This window comes from Prunus dulcis, chromosome 5, assembly GCF_902201215.1.
Source record: "Prunus dulcis chromosome 5, ALMONDv2, whole genome shotgun sequence".
Taxonomy (NCBI): Eukaryota; Viridiplantae; Streptophyta; class Magnoliopsida; order Rosales; family Rosaceae; genus Prunus; species Prunus dulcis.
Window position 1 is genome coordinate 7706935 of NC_047654.1, and position 17066 is coordinate 7724000.

A 17066-nucleotide genomic window follows, 5' to 3' on the forward strand; every position below is an offset into this window, starting at 1 on the left:
AGATTTGAGTAGTAGTTTCTTTCAAGGTCATCATTGTAGTATAGCAGGTCTAGTGCACTGCATTTCAATTTTCAAAATCATGGAGAGAGGGCCAAAAAGATGGGAAAATAGAGAGGTTTTTGAATTGTTTTTTACCCATCCACATTTCGATTTCGACAAACTGGTATTGAATCACTTATTATATTCGTATTCATGTGAGTCGAATAGAAGACCTACTACTTAATTAGATGGACAAAACTACCACTAGTTTAGACACCGATGATGAAACAAAAATAAAAGTTGAATCTGTTACAATGTGATTAGAAATGAGCAAACAACACATTTAAATGTTTTCAAACGGCAAAAAATAAAAGCACTTAATTAGGTTTTAAACCTCTCATTCCACAAGTAAGCTAAATAAAAAGCAATAAATTAAGAAAAAAATTCAAAAGCTAAATAAAAATGAAATGTTTTCGAAATCATGATGAAGAAGATGACCAAATGTAACCCCAACCAAATGCAAAGCTAATTAATCATGTACGTCCACCAAACTCCCATCTCCCACATAAAATTCAAATACCACAAGAACCAGAGTAACCAGACACATCTCTCTCGACCTCCCTGTTTTGTCCCATCAAATTAAACCCATTTATGGTGACATTTGTTTTCTTTGAGCAGCATGCTTCCTCTCTCATGAAGAGACTGAGAAATCCACGTGGGTAATTCCAAAATCCTCAGAAGGGTAGTCCAGTCATTTCACACCCGGTCACGTATCCGGTTGAAAGTTAGAAACCCCCCCTCCCCCCATTTAATAAACGCGCCATATCTCTCTCCTCCTCCATTTCATTCTTTTCTTTTCTCCCAAGACAAATGAAGAAAACCAGAAACAGAGAAGAAAAAGAAGAAGAAGAATAAGAAAGCTCAGCTCTGAACAAACAAACCCATTCAAACCCTAACCCAGAAAACACAGCACCGTGTTGTTTTGAGTTCCGTACAATAATGGCGAGTGGGTGGGTGAAGTCGTTGCAGTGCAAATCCAGAGCATTCGAAGACGTTTACCACCCGACCCCTAAAAATCTCATGAACAGCGCGAGTTGCAGACAAAGCGTTCAGAATATCAAAGACGTCATCGACACCACAAAACACTACAAGCCCAGAAAGCTCAAGCCGCCGCCGCTGGCGGGTCCACCACGTCCGCCATCCAAAAGACCCAAACCAAAATCCCAACTACCCACCAAACCGGAACCCGATTCAAGCCCGGGTCAGCAAACCCGAACCAGACCCACGCGACCCCACGACCCGTTTCTACCGGCCCTGACCGAGCTCCCGGAGGGCCACCCTTCGCGCAACGTCGTGGAGATTATCTTCCACACCAGCTGGAGCCCCAAGGCGTTTTCGGGTCGGATCGACATGATATTCAAGGTGCAGAACGGGTCGAAGACCGTTGCCCGGTTCGAGGAGTATAGGGAGAGCGTGAAGGCGCGGTGCCGGGCCGGGTCCAAAGGCGGCGCCCAGTGCGAGGAGGAGAATGTGCGGTGCGTCGCTGACGGAAACGAGGTCATGCGGTTCCACTGCCTGGGGCCCACCACCTCGGGCTTCGGGGTCTACGACACGTGCGGTGGCGCGTGGGGGTTTCACGGAGGTAAGGGCAAAGCGATTTGCACGTTCTCTGGTAGCGGCGTGGCCCACGAGAATGCGGGTGCGGGTGGTTCCAGGGGCCGGAGGGCGATGCTGGTTTGCCGGGTCGTTGCGGGTCGGGTCTCGAAGCAGCTGGAGCTCGAGTCGTTGTTAGATGGCCGGGTCGGGTTTGGGTTCGACTCGGTGAGCGGGGACAACGGCGAGTTGCTGGTGTTTGACTCACGCGCGGTGTTGCCTTGCTTTCTTATCATCTATAAACTGTAAAATACAATGTTTCTTTCATCCTTTTTTTTTTTATAATCTTTTTTCTTTTTTTTTAATTTTTAAAATTTGTCCTGTTATATATTTTTGTGAGGTTTTGATCACATCTTGTTCTTGCATTTATCAACTCAATTTTTTTTTTTCTTCTTTTGTTTTTTTGGATATTTTGGTGTGATTATTGAAAAAAAAAAAAATTGAGTTGATAAATGCTTAATTATCCAATTTGCCGTTTTTATTCTTTTATGATTAATGCTACGTCTCAGTTTAACTGTTTCACTTACGGAATTAATGGATTTTATTCCGTTAAGTCATTCAAAATTTCACTAGAGAGCTCTCACATGTTAGATTAGTTTGTTTGGTAATAATGTTAGTAAAATGATTTTCTAATCTATGATAAGGAAATTCGAACTTAAGGACGGGCAAATTGTGGCCCAATCCATATCTACCATGAGATGACGTTAATCACAATTCACAATAACAATATAATCATTGAAATGTTTTCCAAATTTTAAGAATAGTTAAAAATTAGCTTTTTTTGAAAAAAGAAAAATACAAAACGATATTGGAAAAGGAGGTTATCAAAACTTAACTACTTGTGCAATAATTCATTTACATGTAATTTTAATTCTATGGCAAAGTATAGAGTGAGCACTTAATCTAGTCTTATAACAGTCACCAAGAAGCATAATGATGATGCTTCTGGACTATAGAGTGTTACTTGCACTAGTAAACAATAAAATTTGTTATTCTAATTATGATGGCAATCTGCTCCCAAAATATATATACTGATGGCAATGAAAATCTGCTCTAGAAATGTAACTTATAGTCATATAATTTTTTTTGACTCACCATATTCATAAAAAATTTCAGTAATAAATTTTTCATTAGACATAATTACAATTGTCATCCATAAATTTACAATATCTACTTCAAGAAACACTTATATTTAGAGAAGAAGATTTCATAATAACAAAAGTTAGTTGGGAATACTCTAACAATGTTATATTCTAATCCAAATTCATTGGTAATGATTGTAGACAAAGCATGCATTCAAAACTTAGCAAATTAGATCAGTCTCTATTTTTCTTTTTCTTTTTTATAGAGATGCTATCCTATTCAAGGGCATCTTATAACATATAACTGATTACAACTTCAGAACTAAGTGTTTTTTTACACAAAAGGGATAGGATTCGATTGATTATGAGGTATGAAACAAATGCAAAAGTTGGGCCATATTCTAGAGGATTAGGCGAGTATCTCTACAATAAATGGGCGTATGGTCGTCAGACAAGATAAGTAGCCTACTGCCTCCATTAGAGCACCCAAACTCCCCTCCCCCACAATGGTCGTCAGACAACATAAGTAGCCTACTCTTGCCTCCATTAGAGCACCCAACCACCCACCCACACCAAACCCAACCCCCCTCCCCCTCTTCACAAATCCCCATAGAATCATGCCCATAAAAACTACTTATTATAATCCTTAAATAAAGGGAGCTGATTTTCCCACTCTTCTTTTGTCCACTTACACTCCTTTTGTTAAAAATTGTATGTTCCCACTCATTTTTTGCTCACTTACACTCCCTTTTTTGCAATTTTGACCTCTTTGGGCTACATGCTCTAGAGGCCCCATTTAGTTCAAGGTTTAGGAGCTTGGGAATGAGTTTGAATTTATATTCCTATGTTAGGCAAGTGCACTCTTAGGAATGCAATTATGGACTTCCCATGTAGCGGAAAGGAGGAAGAGGTTGTTTGATAAAAATTTCATTTTCACTTTTTTTAAAACTTGAAAACTGAAAACATGTTTGGTAACATATTTCTTTTTAAGTTTGAAAAAAAGTGAAATCTAGTTTTCAGAATCACCTTTATTTTTTAAAACAACTTGAAAGTGTTTTCATTTCTATTTGTGCACATTTTTCATTCACTAATTTTACATCACCGCACATGAAATGCACTCCAATTACCAAAACTCAGTATTTGGGACCTCTGGATTGGACCCGGCCACTTGATTCTTGCGTTTGTCTGTGGACCTAGCCCAAGCCTCGAGACCTTCAGATCCAAAATTCACCAAAAGAATCATCATAATTCCCAAAAATTCACTGAAAAATACTACGAACTCTTTGTAACATGTGCTTTCATTTTATGATCTCAAATTCACAACTTGACCCCAAAAAATTTCATTTCCATGTTTGACATAAAATATAAAACTGCAATCTGAAATCTATTACTAAACAACTTTTGTTCAATTTTCATTTTTTTTATATAAAAAAAACTAAAATTAGTTACCAAATAAATTTTTAGTTTTTAAAAAATTAAAACAAAAAACAGAAATGACTATCAAACGGGCCCTAAGTCGGTGGAAAACATATTCACCAGCAACATGCATGCAAGTCTCAACATACTATGTATTCTACATATACATCCTAAGAGAGAGGCTATTATATATATATCCGGCGCATATGATATTTTTTCAGTAGGATTGTAAAGATAGAAATCTCACTGCACCTATAAGCAAACACTTAATGTCAATACCAACATTTTCCAGATTTGATTAAAAGTGTTAGAAACTGAAAAGACAAGCAAATGAATAGCATAGATGTGTTTTTATTCCATTAGAAGAAGTGGTAGCTGTGTTGTTATGTTTTAAATTTCTGTTATTTGGTAAGAGGCTTTACATTTGGTGGTGTTGTTGAAGGATGAAGAGAAATCCAATAAAAGAAATTTAGGATGATCAGTAGAAGTCAGTAGGGTTTCTTGGGTCCATAGATGTCCTTCTCAACTGCCCAAGCTTTTGGTTAATTTGGCAAAGTGCAGCGCAAGTCACGCAACTGCTGCTAAAACAATACTTGTCTTAGGAGAAAATGAAAGGCTTGACAAGGGTGGTGTATGGTCACAATCTATGATGTAAACCTTGTGACCTATAAAATTTAATTCTACTTACCAAAAAACTCTCTTGCCCCCATCCTTACGTATGTTTTCGAAGTCAAGCAAAATAAAATATTCCATCTACGAAAACACATTGATTCTGTATTCAAAAGAGTTGAAAGATTCTCTATGGAAGAGAGCAAAAAACAAATGAGAATTTGCCTTGATGTAATTTGACTTGGACCAGGGTGTTCCTATTTGCATTGGGCCATGATGACATATTGGTTTACTGGAGACCACACATTTTAAGTGGCCCATGAGAAAACATGCTCAGTTCATACAAAATTGAACATAATAACTTTTGATAAAGTGACGAGTGATGGATCAAGCTAACAACATTACTACAGCTGGATTGGGAATTCAGATATGTTGAACTTGTATGAACCTCAATCTGAGTTTGATCATACATTCTCAAATCAAGGTCAAACTCCCTCTAGCTTACCCACTCAGATTTCAAGTTTGCTTCAAGTGCAAGAATCACTAAGAAACAATGCCTATATATACGGCTCTGAACTGAGAGACAAAATGAGGGGGTTACATAAAATTGAGTTCATGGAAAAACAAAGAAATGAGTCCTGCAGAAGTTTTCTCAAATTGAACGGTTTCCATAGTTCAATGCTCTATGCTCTACTAGTACTAGCTAAAATGAAGGGTCTCAGCAACCAAGGTTTATCAAATTTCATTAATCATTGAAACAGGGAAAAGGGAATGGCTGGGGTGAATCAAATCAGATTCCGGATATGGGCGTAGCCCACAATGTGCATGTTCCTCATGCAGCACCGACACAGATGAATCATATAGTCTCTTGCCAGGATCAGTGGTATTCAACTAGTACATACAATGGCTTGCCGTTCAATCGCACACGACCCTGCAACATCAGGAAGCATGAAGTCACTGGCAATGGTGACACAAAACATAGCAATGCAGAAGGGCCATAGGGTTCTTTCTTTCATATTGTAATCATAGAACTGAGGAAAGCCGAGAGCTAAACCAACTCACCTGTAAATCTGGTAATTCAATTACACATGCACATTCAACTACTTCTGCTCCAACACGTTCTGAGAGGAAACATTTAATTTTACCAAATCAGCACTAAGGTCTTACAAGCATCCACAAATTTAAAGTATGTTGAAATTTGCCAAGGAACAAAGCAAGCAATCCAGAAATCCTGCCTCCAAATTTAATACAACAATTAGTTGATTAAACCAAAGAGAATTTTGACGAATATAACATGCATACTTAATAACCTAGATGACAAAATAGAACTTCAAAGAATCAAAAGACTACAATTCAATAAGTTTTCTCAGAATTTAGACTCTGATCACTTCTAACTTCTAACTAAGCAAAATATCATGAACCAAAAAAGTACTAAATGAAAATTATGCTTTTCAAGAAAAAAGCCAAACATTTGAAACAAAAAAACAGAATAGATACTTAATTTGAGCACAGCTTGGACATCTGAACTGAAATATGAACTTGACACAGATCACCAATGGATGCACCGGTGACTAGTCCCATATAAAACATGAATTCTTCCAATATTTTAACCAACAACTTGTTTATAATACTAAAACAAAGTAATTACCCAATAAATTCATTGCAGCACAGAGTGTGCCTCCTGTGGCTATTAAATCATCAACCACCAGAGCTCGCTCACCAAGTTCTACTGCTCCAACATGCATCTCAAGACGGTCCCTTCCATATTCCAAAGTGTACTCTTCAAAAATAACATCTCCTGCCACCATGGAAAAGTTTTTCAGCAATCCTAAGATTAGTCACAACTTCAAAGATGAAATCTCAAGAGGAAAAAGAGATTCAAAACTATACGTAAGACAGCCCTCTTAAATGTGGTTCCCAAGGCACATAACTGCATGTCAGATATTAGAACATTAAAAGTTAAAAATATATAAGTTCCGAAGTATCAAGAGCATCATAAACTATCTGGACAGTATACAGCCCTAAAATAAAAAACAAAACAAAAAAACACATAGCTCTGCAGTTCACTGAAGAAATAATCCCTAGATAAATACGGCATGGTGGAAGACATGCAAGGACTGGAGAGGACAGAAACAGATATATTTTAAAGCCAGAATTGGACAACGAAACCACACTAGAAGCATGTAACATCATAAATTATCAAGGACTCATAGTTCATATCAAGGCAGTTCCAACTTCCAAGCAGTGTCTTCAAGCCATTATTCATCAAGGGCCCAATTCATTGGCATTATAATTACATCCTCTTTTACACAAAGGATACACTGGAGAAATAATATCCCTTTTAATGGCGGTCTATAATATGCTACTCAAGCAGAACTGTCTTGTATTTGATCAGAAAGTCAGTATGTGGCATCCGAATGTCATATGCGATTACCGTTTGAAGATAACTTCTACTGCAGACCATCACAACCTTTGCTATATTGACCAACTGTAATATGAACATACTATACATAATAGGACAAACATGTTCACATACAGTCAGTCATACCAAGAGATGTAGACAAAATATCTAATAGGATAAAAATTACCAGGCAACTTCCTTGGCTTTCTCAGGGGAACAAACTTTGCTCCTATTGCCAATGCAATGGGAGGGCCAAAGATAAAACCTCGAGCCTCAATTCCTGAAATAAACGAAAATGAAACCTCAGATTTCAGAACGCCATAAGGGCTACAGAAATGTTTTCTACTACCACATAGAACTTGAGACTTCAAACAATACAGGGTTATCACTATTCACTTAGAAAAGGCCACAACAAGCATAATTTCTGTGTCGATCACTCTGTTACCAGAGCAATAAAAGTGTACCAGCACAAATAATTCTAAATGCACCATCCACAAACATAATGCCATGAAAGGAGACAAATAGCAACGCTTTTAACATGAAAATGGGAATGGGAAGTAAAAAAACCCATTTGAATGCATCTTTATTATCAGGTATTTAAGTTTCCACTAGGATATAATGATCTCTAGACAATGGTCCAAACAAATTCAGGTTCTCAACCCGTTGGACTGCAATTTCCTCCACTAGGATACAATGATATCTATAAAAAGGTCCAAGTATATTCAGGTCGCCAGTGGTGGGTGTAGGTGGCTCGATACAAGCCATGTGTAAGTTCCACATTGGAAAATACAACAATAATCTACAGTTTAAATATAGGTGGTCCACTCCTAATTGCAACGAGACCTTTTGTGATAAAACCCCACACCTAGAGGTCCATTGGGTCTTCTCTCTCCTTGGTGGTTAAGGTGGGGACAGTATCGGTGCATGATTTGGACAGGTATGGGCTCCTATTGGGCCCATCGGTACAACACTCAGCTCAAAAGAAACAGTAAAGGACAGATATTCAATTTAAGTTACCACTAGAATACAATGATCTCCAGACAATGGTCCAAACATATTGAGCTTCCCAACCAGTTGGACCGTAATTTCATTGTCAGGTTTTTAAGTTTCTACCAGAATACAATGATATCTATAAAGGTCCAATCCAAGCGTATTTAGGTCCTCGACTCAAAGAAAAGATTACCATATTCAGGTCCTTGGTTCCACAGAAACAGCTAAAATACTTTCAAGGATAAAGAAAGATGTTGGTAAAAAGTTTATTATAAGAACAGAAGAAATTTTAAAAGAACGGCACGGTGAGCATAATTCCCAATGCATAAGAAATATGGAATCAAATGTTATGAGACAATAATGAAGGAATGAATAGGGAAAGAAATCCTTCCAAATTACAATTTCTAATGTAGCATAAGACTACAACTATGGAAAAGTAACAGTGCTTTATGTCAAATGTAAGAGTTTAATGATCAAGGCTAGGAATTGGCTTCCATGGTTATCGAGGGCAACATAATACTAGGAAATATTGGTTCTTCTAATAGAAACACTAAGCACAAACAAGAAATCAACTACAACATCAATTAAAATAACAACAAATACGGTACGCTTCAATGTCAGGGTGTAATTTGCGGGCAGATTCCCAAATAGGTACAAGGACTTTCATTAACACAAGAAGACATCTTAAGTCCACATAAGCGCACAAATAGATAGATCCTAGTGTACACACATCAAGACAAAACATACATAAACAATTTGGACCAAATAATTTGGGAAATCAATATAATAACTGAGAATCAAGGCCAATCAATAATGAAATGGAATTAAATTTTCAGCTGTGTAGGACCTAAAGTGGTATATTTGGATACCTATTATAAGTTATGAATGAAATGGAAAGCATGTGAATATATAATCGATTTCTAATGAAGTCAATCCCGATTAGATTCCTTGAGGCATAAATGTGACTTTTACCAGCTCCACAGACACAAAGCTTAATTTTCTTCATAATCTTCCACAATGTAATATTTTCAAAACTAGTAGGGCCAAACAAAAGAAGCTTAATTTTAAAAGGAACTTTCAATGGTTCTTTTATCAATCTTTGAAAGGCCAAACACAAGCCAAGACAGCAAAGATTCATAAAACTATTACAGTAAACAATTACATCACAATAATAAATTTCCACAATGCACAGCAACTCAAGGACACAAGGAAGGGCAACAACATAAAGAGAATAAATAAGGGTCACCGAACAGTAAAGTTGGAAACCCACATTATAATGAAGCCAAAAAATTCGGCCCAATTGAAATGGGGGTCCACTTTTAACAAGGTGGGCATCATCACCAACCACCACCATCCACGCAAATTGGACTCAAGCACATACCCACGAGAGAGAGAGAGAGAGAGAGAGAGAGAGAGAGCAAATGTGAGGAGCTGGAGAAATTTTTTTAAAGGAGAATAAAGAAAAGAACTTCAGAGAGAGCCATCAGTGGCATAACGCACTAACAAGGCTTATAGTCAAACAAAAAATCACTCCCAAAACCCAGTGTGACTTCCATTCCATAATTCCCCTTAGAAGCATTCAAAAGGACAAGGAGAAACTTATGCAATATTGAGAATTTCTGCATCACTCAGACCTACTTTTCTAGTAAGCATGGACCCACCACCTTCAAGCTAATCACTGTTACAAAAAGTTCTTTAAAAGCTTTGGTCCTTTGGCTCAAATGCGCAAAATCTTTAAACCCCAGTTCTCCAACTAGTCCTTAACGAAAGAGAATTATAAAATTTTAAATATATATATATTCTTAATTTTTTTACCTGCAACCACTGAAATGTTTTTGCCTTTGTATCTCTCAACGAACAAATCGATTGTGTCCTTGAAGGCTTTTGGGTCCAGCAATAAAGTTGTGATATCTTGGAACATAATACCTACACAGTGTGGCAGTTGCAGGACATGAACCAAAAACAAAATAAGCAAATTTCCAACAGAGAAAGACAGAACAACCACAAGAAAAAAAGAATAAACAATCACTTCAACTGTTTGTTATGAAAAATAGAGGGGAAATGAAAGGAAACCAAAAATGAAAATTTTCATTTTTATCACAAAGGCCATCACTTTTTGCACTATAAATGAAAACCCACTTCAGTCAGGCCACATAATCAGGTTTTCATGACAAAGATACAACATTTTTTAAGACAACTTGTTGAGTCAAAAACGAAAACGAAAAACTTAAATAGCGCCAAATTTTAGATGAGAGAAAAAAGAAGAACAAACCAGGTTTGGGGAAATTGGGGACGACCCGAATCTTGGTTTTAATGCCATGGATGCGAGGATCTTCATCTTTGAAAACCGACATTGTGGTGTATGCAAGAGACCCAAAAGAACTCACTCTTTGTTTCTTCAAGTTTCCCTGACCAAAACCCAGGTCAGAAAACCGCTCTGTGTGTCTGTATTCCACCAGAAACAGAGTGACAAAAACTCAGAGAGAGAGAGAGAGAGAGAGAGATAGGGAGAGGGAGAAAGAGAGGGAGAAGCGTGGGCTCAGAGATAAGAGAGAAGTAGTATTTATAGAGTGAGCAGAGAAAGTGTGCAGCGTGTTTTCAGTTTTCACTTTCCGAGAGAGGGATGATGATTGTAAAAGGTGAAAAAGAAAAAACAGAGGAATCACGAGATCATCCAGCCAAACACGCCCTTCTCTCTACTAGTAAGGCGCGGCTGTCTTTAGGCCGATTTCGCGCGTTTCTTTGAGTTACTGACTTTGTGAAAAAGACTTTACAACTAAAATATCGATAATATCGATGAAATATTGAGGATATTATCTTTTTTTGGATCTAGGATATTTTGAAACATATTTATACACATATTGTATAAGTATCGATAATATCAAAAAATATCTATGTTGATAATTTCTTTCACACTTCAACAATATTTGACCAAAATAACGCTATAATATCGATAATATTGCTAAAATATCGATAATATCACTACAATATCGACAATATCGATAGTATGATGACTGTGAAAAATTTGAAGAGTTATTTACACTAACACCCTTGAAGTTTCTTGTGCTTTCACAAAACCCCCTCATATCTCAAAAATTACATGAATACCTCTTGAGGTTTCAGTTTCACCAAAACTCATTTTCATTGATAGTTTGTCCAAAATTGATGATTTCTTTGAAAAAAAAACTTATGTAAATGACAAAATTAACCTCAATGAAGTATATGCAATCTAATCTCAAAGGCCAATTTTGTCATTTGGATAATTTTAATTTTATAAAATCATCAATCTTTGGATGAAAAATCAATGATAAGGAGTTTTGTGAAAACAATTTAAAACCTCAGGCGGTGTTCTTGTAATTTCTAAAATCTCAAGGAGTTTTGTAAAAAAGCCGAAAACCTCAGGGGGTGTTAGTATAAATAACTCAAATTTAAATTTTATAGGAACTCTATGTGGTACTAAGTCACTTATGTATCTTACCATGTAATGTATAAAGTGTAATATTGTAGTAAATCAATATAAATAAATGATTATGGTATGTTTAATCTTCTTTCATTAATTGCTACATATTTTCTACACTCGCAGTATTTGTCAGCTTGCTATATAATCAACTTAAATCAGTTAAACCCATCATGCAATGCATTTTTTTTTTTCAATTTTCTATGATAAAGTAATAGATAATTGACTAAATAAACATCCTCCAAAGTTTCAAGAAAATTTTTCAAGTATTTATTATAATTTTCATGGTTTTTATTCAATTTTTATCGATATCGATAATTTTCCGATATTTTCATACAAATTTCTATGTTTTTGGAATATCGATATTTCTGAAACCATCGATATTTTAGACCTTACGACATTTTTTTTTTTTGGGTTTTATAAATTTTTTTATGCTAACTAACGATGTTGAGGAGGGGGTTTCTCACATATACTATCAAAATATTATGGGGATTCGAACTTCAGACCACTTATTTGCATTTTTCTACTGAGATAGGGATTTTTAATGTAGTAATGATTTCTGTAGTTTATTTTTATTTTCATTTTCATTTTTAATTTGACGAAAATTTATGAAGGCATTTGATACATCTTTCTAAAACTTTGCATGATTAAAAATTGAGAAATTTTATGAAGATCATATTCATACACCATCTTGTATATCCCTCTAGAAAGGTACTCATTATATTGGTGACAATTTAACTATAGTGACATTTATGATTTCAAATGGTTAATTTCATTCTACATCATCAAGTGTACATGCATTATTCAATTTAGTCAATAAAAAGAAGTTTTAATTGTTTAAATTTAAAAAATAAGATTAACTAATTCAAATTGTTAATTTCATTCTACATAATAAAGTTTATATTACTTCTTTTTTTTCAGTCCAAATATGTTACAGAAAGTCTTGCAGGCTCCATTTTCCCTCAATTCTTAAGGTTTATCTCCCCATGCATAGCTATAATGTGGCAGAGAAGAGAATCAAGCCCTAAGCAGGTTCATAAAATCCTATCTGGCTGCAAATAAAAACCCTCATATTTCTGATGAGAGACATAGAGCAATAGCTATCGAAAAGTTTTGGAGAGAGGTGAAGACCTTAATTTCTCAAACCAACCATAACTTTTTGGATCTGTCCTAGTTTCTTATAAAATATTTTTAGTAGCTAGCTCGGATTGTGTACTGGTCCATTTCATTAGTCCATTATGAATATGTTATTTCAACATCCAACTACAATTTGCATTTGTTACAAATCATAACTACAATATTGGCCAAAATGGCCAACTTGATATGTCATTAGCTAAGCTATTATTAATATGGGGAGGGGACCCTAGCTACTTTGAAATCTAAGATAAGGTAGCGATAAAAACTGTGAAAACAAGTAGATATAAATGTGTTTAGCCAGTAAACATCATCCAGAGTCTCATTTATCTTAGACGCATGTGAAAATGTCATTGTCCTCTCTAAGCTTTGTTTGAATACACAAACAACGAATTTTAGGAATCTAAAAATTATAATAAATTAGATCTTGAACTTGATGAGTTGGATTCTAATCATGAATTTTATTAATAAAAACAAAAAGTGATGAATTGCAGATAAGGAAAATTCAATTTACAGGGGGTAGGCAGGGATGTAGACCCTTTTGTATTCTATGTCGTGCTCATGTGTACTCATTTGTTAATTGTTTTGTGTAATATCAAATATCTAAAACCTAAACATGACACGTCCCATGGCCTTGACCTCGACCCATTCCCATTCATGCTCGTATCGTGTTTGGTCATGCATTAAATGGTCTAGAACAATGGGCCCAATTTTATTTGTACTTTTTAATGTTTGAAATTTATCAAAGCTAAATTGGTCATTGTACTTAGTTTGAGCCTATTTTGTACTTGTACCGTGTTAATTTGTTTAGTCTTGTACCGTGTCGTGCCTAAATGAATAACGAGATATATGAATAAGTGATAAATTTGTTGATTTAAACATTGTAAATATATAGGACATTTATATTCGTTTGGCACAATAGTAAACGCGATGCTTATAACTTCAGCAGTTGAGTATTTACTCCACAATAATATTAGGCACACCAAATTTTTTTTTTCTCTTAACTCTTATCCAACTCCTGAATTGGATGTGTGAACCATGAGATTATCCAATCATATGGACCCATTCTATGTAAGAGAGTTGAAATAAAGAGTTAGGAAAAAAGTTGGTGAGTATAGTATATTATGATAATCTAAGAGTGAGTTTCGTATAACTTATCATGATGTTAAATATATAACCTCCTAGTCATCTATGCCACTAAGGGAGGTCTTAGTTTGGTCCGACGTACATTCTTACCCCTTGTTACATTGCTAAAAGTAAATCCCTATAATCTAAGTGAAACGTGGTTTTTTTTAGGGTTCTTAGATCTAAATTCAAACCGTTTGGTTGTCATTAGGTCTAGTTCAAATGTTTTTGCTTTTTGATTCAAGTCTTTGACATTTATTCTTCAATTTTTATACCAATTTTTCCCTTTGAACTAAAAATGAAAATAAATTTTAAGAATGTGATTTCATGCATCTTTTCCTCCTCATTCAAATGTTGACTTCTTTTTTCTTTTTTTTCCTTCATAAAGCACCTACAACAATAAAAAGAAATCATCAATAAACAATATATCTATCTATGAGGTAAAAACCCATTTAAAAAATACACAATTTTTTCTTTAACTTGTAACCTAACTGTTGAGGCCCAAAAAGTCACAAGAAGCCTAAAAGCATTTAAAGCCCAATATGACGTACGAAAAAATTAGCTCAATTTAAATGCTTGGTTATGGTTTTAACTCTTAAATCACCATAGCCAGAGCTTCAAACAACAAATGCTCAATACCCAAACTCAAGCATATCCATAACCAAGCCAAACACATGCATTCTCATTTGCTAAACTTGTGGATCTTTAGCTCCCACACTCCAAGCTCTCATGCCAAGCTCATATAATCTTTGTTCAACATTAGCAAATCACCTTCACCCATTTTCAGAGCTGCCGGAAACGCCAACACAAAATACGCAGCTGCTGGAAGAACAACAGTGTACCATCCTAGGACTTACTTCTCCTTCTGTATGAGGTCTAGTTCTCGCTAACTCAGAAAAAAAAAAAAAGAGACAACGAAGACTTGATTCACCATTCTATGGCAGTCCAAGAGTCAACAAGCCCTGACAAGCCTTCCGAAGGAAAAAGACCCCAACACTAACCCAATGGTAAAAACAAAGAACATGTTATATATTATCTTACTAAAAGGTACAACACATTAGATAAAATGGTGAAGGAATGCATATATGTAGATATATATTGGTCGAACAATAGAAAATATGAATTTAAAAGATAATAATAATTCTTAACAAAAATTGTAATCACAAAATATAATAACAAATTTACATGAAATTAATGTAAATCAACAAACACAAATAGAAATACTGACAATCACAAGGCAGTTCTATAGGCGTCCATCTCATATGATTCAACAATCGATAATCCTAAATTGAAGCACTTCAATTTAATACTATGGTGAACCAATTATATATTTGTACTCTCAAGACACTTAGGAAAGAAACTTGAAGATTGATACTTTAACATAGCAAGAGTGGGAAAACTCCTTTTCAACACCACACTGGAATGTCATATATATTTGGTTTATATAGAACCCAAATAAAAAGACAAAGGCCTATAAAGCGTCATACCTATACATTAGAGACGTAAAGAGGCAAAATAAGATGAGAAAAAATGCACCATGTGAGAGACCCACATGCTAAAGCTAAATATCCAAAAACCAAAACCCAAATCACCATCCCTTTGCACCTTATGAAGAGGTAAAAACCACCATGAGAGGAACCCTCATCATCTTCTATGCAAAGAACGTGTATATGCATTGGTCACTGAGTTTAGAGCTAAACTTTCGATTTGAGCATTTGTTTATAATGTCCAAAAGTTCATTTCTCACATGTGTGGTTGATGACTTCTTTATCATTTGAGGTTCGGAAGTGGAATCGGTAAACCTAATACAATTGGTTGAGTAGTATGTAATTATTTTTGTCTTCCTCTCATTTCTTTTTTGTTTCCATTGTATCTATTGTTGGTTCGTCATTTTGCTTAATTAAGCAAAAATTTCTCTATAATATGTGGTGATGGGTTTGCTTAATCAAGTAAGAACACATAAAAGTCAGCTCTTAAATTATCAATCACAAGAAATATGGAATCTTGTAATTATTGTCATAGAAATCAGCCTATTACCTTATTTATGTCTCTAAATTAAAAGTTAAAACCATAATAAAATTCATAGTTATTGTCAACCAAATCAATTTCTTACCCGTTTTATATCTCATGGGCATAATGGGAACAATAAAATAATTTAAAACAAAAAAATTAATATGCCTACCTCAGAAAATCTAAAAAAAGAATATAATCTTATGCGGTACAAAAATCAAATGACTTGTATCAATGACAATAAATGTGTGAACTAAACCCACTTGTTGAATTTTTGGATATATATATATATCAACTTTTCTATTTTTATTTTTGAAAAATTCTGGGATTACATTCATAATTCAGCCAAAAAAGCCACTATCCACAAAAGGCCAATACAAACTAGCCACAAAGGGCTATTATAATAACGGAGTGATCTAACATCAAAATTTAGACAATTTGGTGTGGCTCCACTAACAATCACGCATGATTGAAGAAGCTATGGCATAGGCATTCTAACTAAGATTGCAAACTCAGAATAATCAAAAAGAGATAAAGCTTGAAAAAACCTGGTCATAACAATACAAATGGAACTCTCATAAAGGAGATATGAAAAACTCTTACAAAGGAGAGGTGAAAAGCCCTCACAAAAGAATAGGTGAAAACTACACAAAATTCAAAGAGTCTCTGCGACTTATTCTAAACATAAAGAAATCACAAAAAGGATGGTGGTAGAGATCCGACACTGAAACGCAGGTGGAGATCTAATGTCGAGATGCAGTCGCATGTGATGGTTGGAGGAAACTCCTAACAAAACAAAGAAAATAGGGGAACATTTTGTCTCTAAAAATGGGGGAAGAGGGGAAAGGAGGAAGAGAAAATGGGAGAAGGAAGGAAGAACAGTGGCTTCCTTCGCCCTCAAATTGAAAATGGCTCTAGGAATGTTTTTTAGGAGAGAGGGGGCTAGGGTTTCTAGAGATATGTGGTTAAGTGATAATTAAACTTTGAGTGCTACTATTTCCACCCCATATCCTATTTTCCCACCCACCATGTAAATTTGAAAAAACACAATCTTATCTTTCCACCCACCATTATTCATAAAACACCCTTTAATTATTAATTCAATCAAATTATATTTGCTAATTATTAATAGTTGAGATATGAAGAGGATGAAGTTGTGTTTGACGGACTAGATAAATGTTTTAGTTTAATATTTTGATTTTATGGATCT

The 17066-nt window shown here is 35.2% G+C and overlaps 2 protein-coding genes across 2 annotated transcripts; one reads left to right on the plus strand and one right to left on the minus strand.

Moving 5' to 3' along the window:
* The first annotated feature begins 794 nt into the window (after positions 1-794).
* LOC117626919 lies at positions 795-2116 on the plus strand. Its single transcript, XM_034358725.1, has one exon. The coding sequence runs from the start codon at positions 979-981 to the stop codon at positions 1879-1881; it is 903 nt and encodes a 300-aa protein (XP_034214616.1). The 5' UTR covers positions 795-978; the 3' UTR covers positions 1882-2116.
* A 3167-nt stretch (positions 2117-5283) lies between these two features.
* LOC117627753 (adenine phosphoribosyltransferase 3) lies at positions 5284-10761 on the minus strand. The gene is made up of 6 exons (XM_034359984.1): positions 10403-10761; positions 9946-10056; positions 7328-7420; positions 6388-6537; positions 5802-5860; positions 5284-5670 (listed from the first exon to the last, which is right to left on the minus strand). The coding sequence occupies exons 1-6, from the start codon at positions 10482-10484 to the stop codon at positions 5617-5619; spliced, it is 549 nt and encodes a 182-aa protein (XP_034215875.1). The 5' UTR covers positions 10485-10761; the 3' UTR covers positions 5284-5616.
* Between the last annotated feature and the right edge of the window lie 6305 nt (positions 10762-17066).

Excerpts from the sequence above, each read along its gene's own strand:
- LOC117627753 (XM_034359984.1), bottom strand. The coding sequence starts at position 10,484 with ATGTCGGTTTTCAAAGATGAAGATCCTCGCATCCATGGCATTAAAACC. Across the intron at positions 6,538-7,327 it reads AAAGCCAAGGAAGTTGCCTG|GAGATGTTATTTTTGAAGAG; the intron begins GTAATTTTTATC and ends CCATGGTGGCAG. Across the intron at positions 5,671-5,801 it reads TTGAATTACCAGATTTACAG|GGTCGTGTGCGATTGAACGG; the intron begins GTGAGTTGGTTT and ends CTGATGTTGCAG.
- LOC117626919 (XM_034358725.1), top strand. The coding sequence starts at position 979 with ATGGCGAGTGGGTGGGTGAAGTCGTTGCAGTGCAAATCCAGAGCATTC.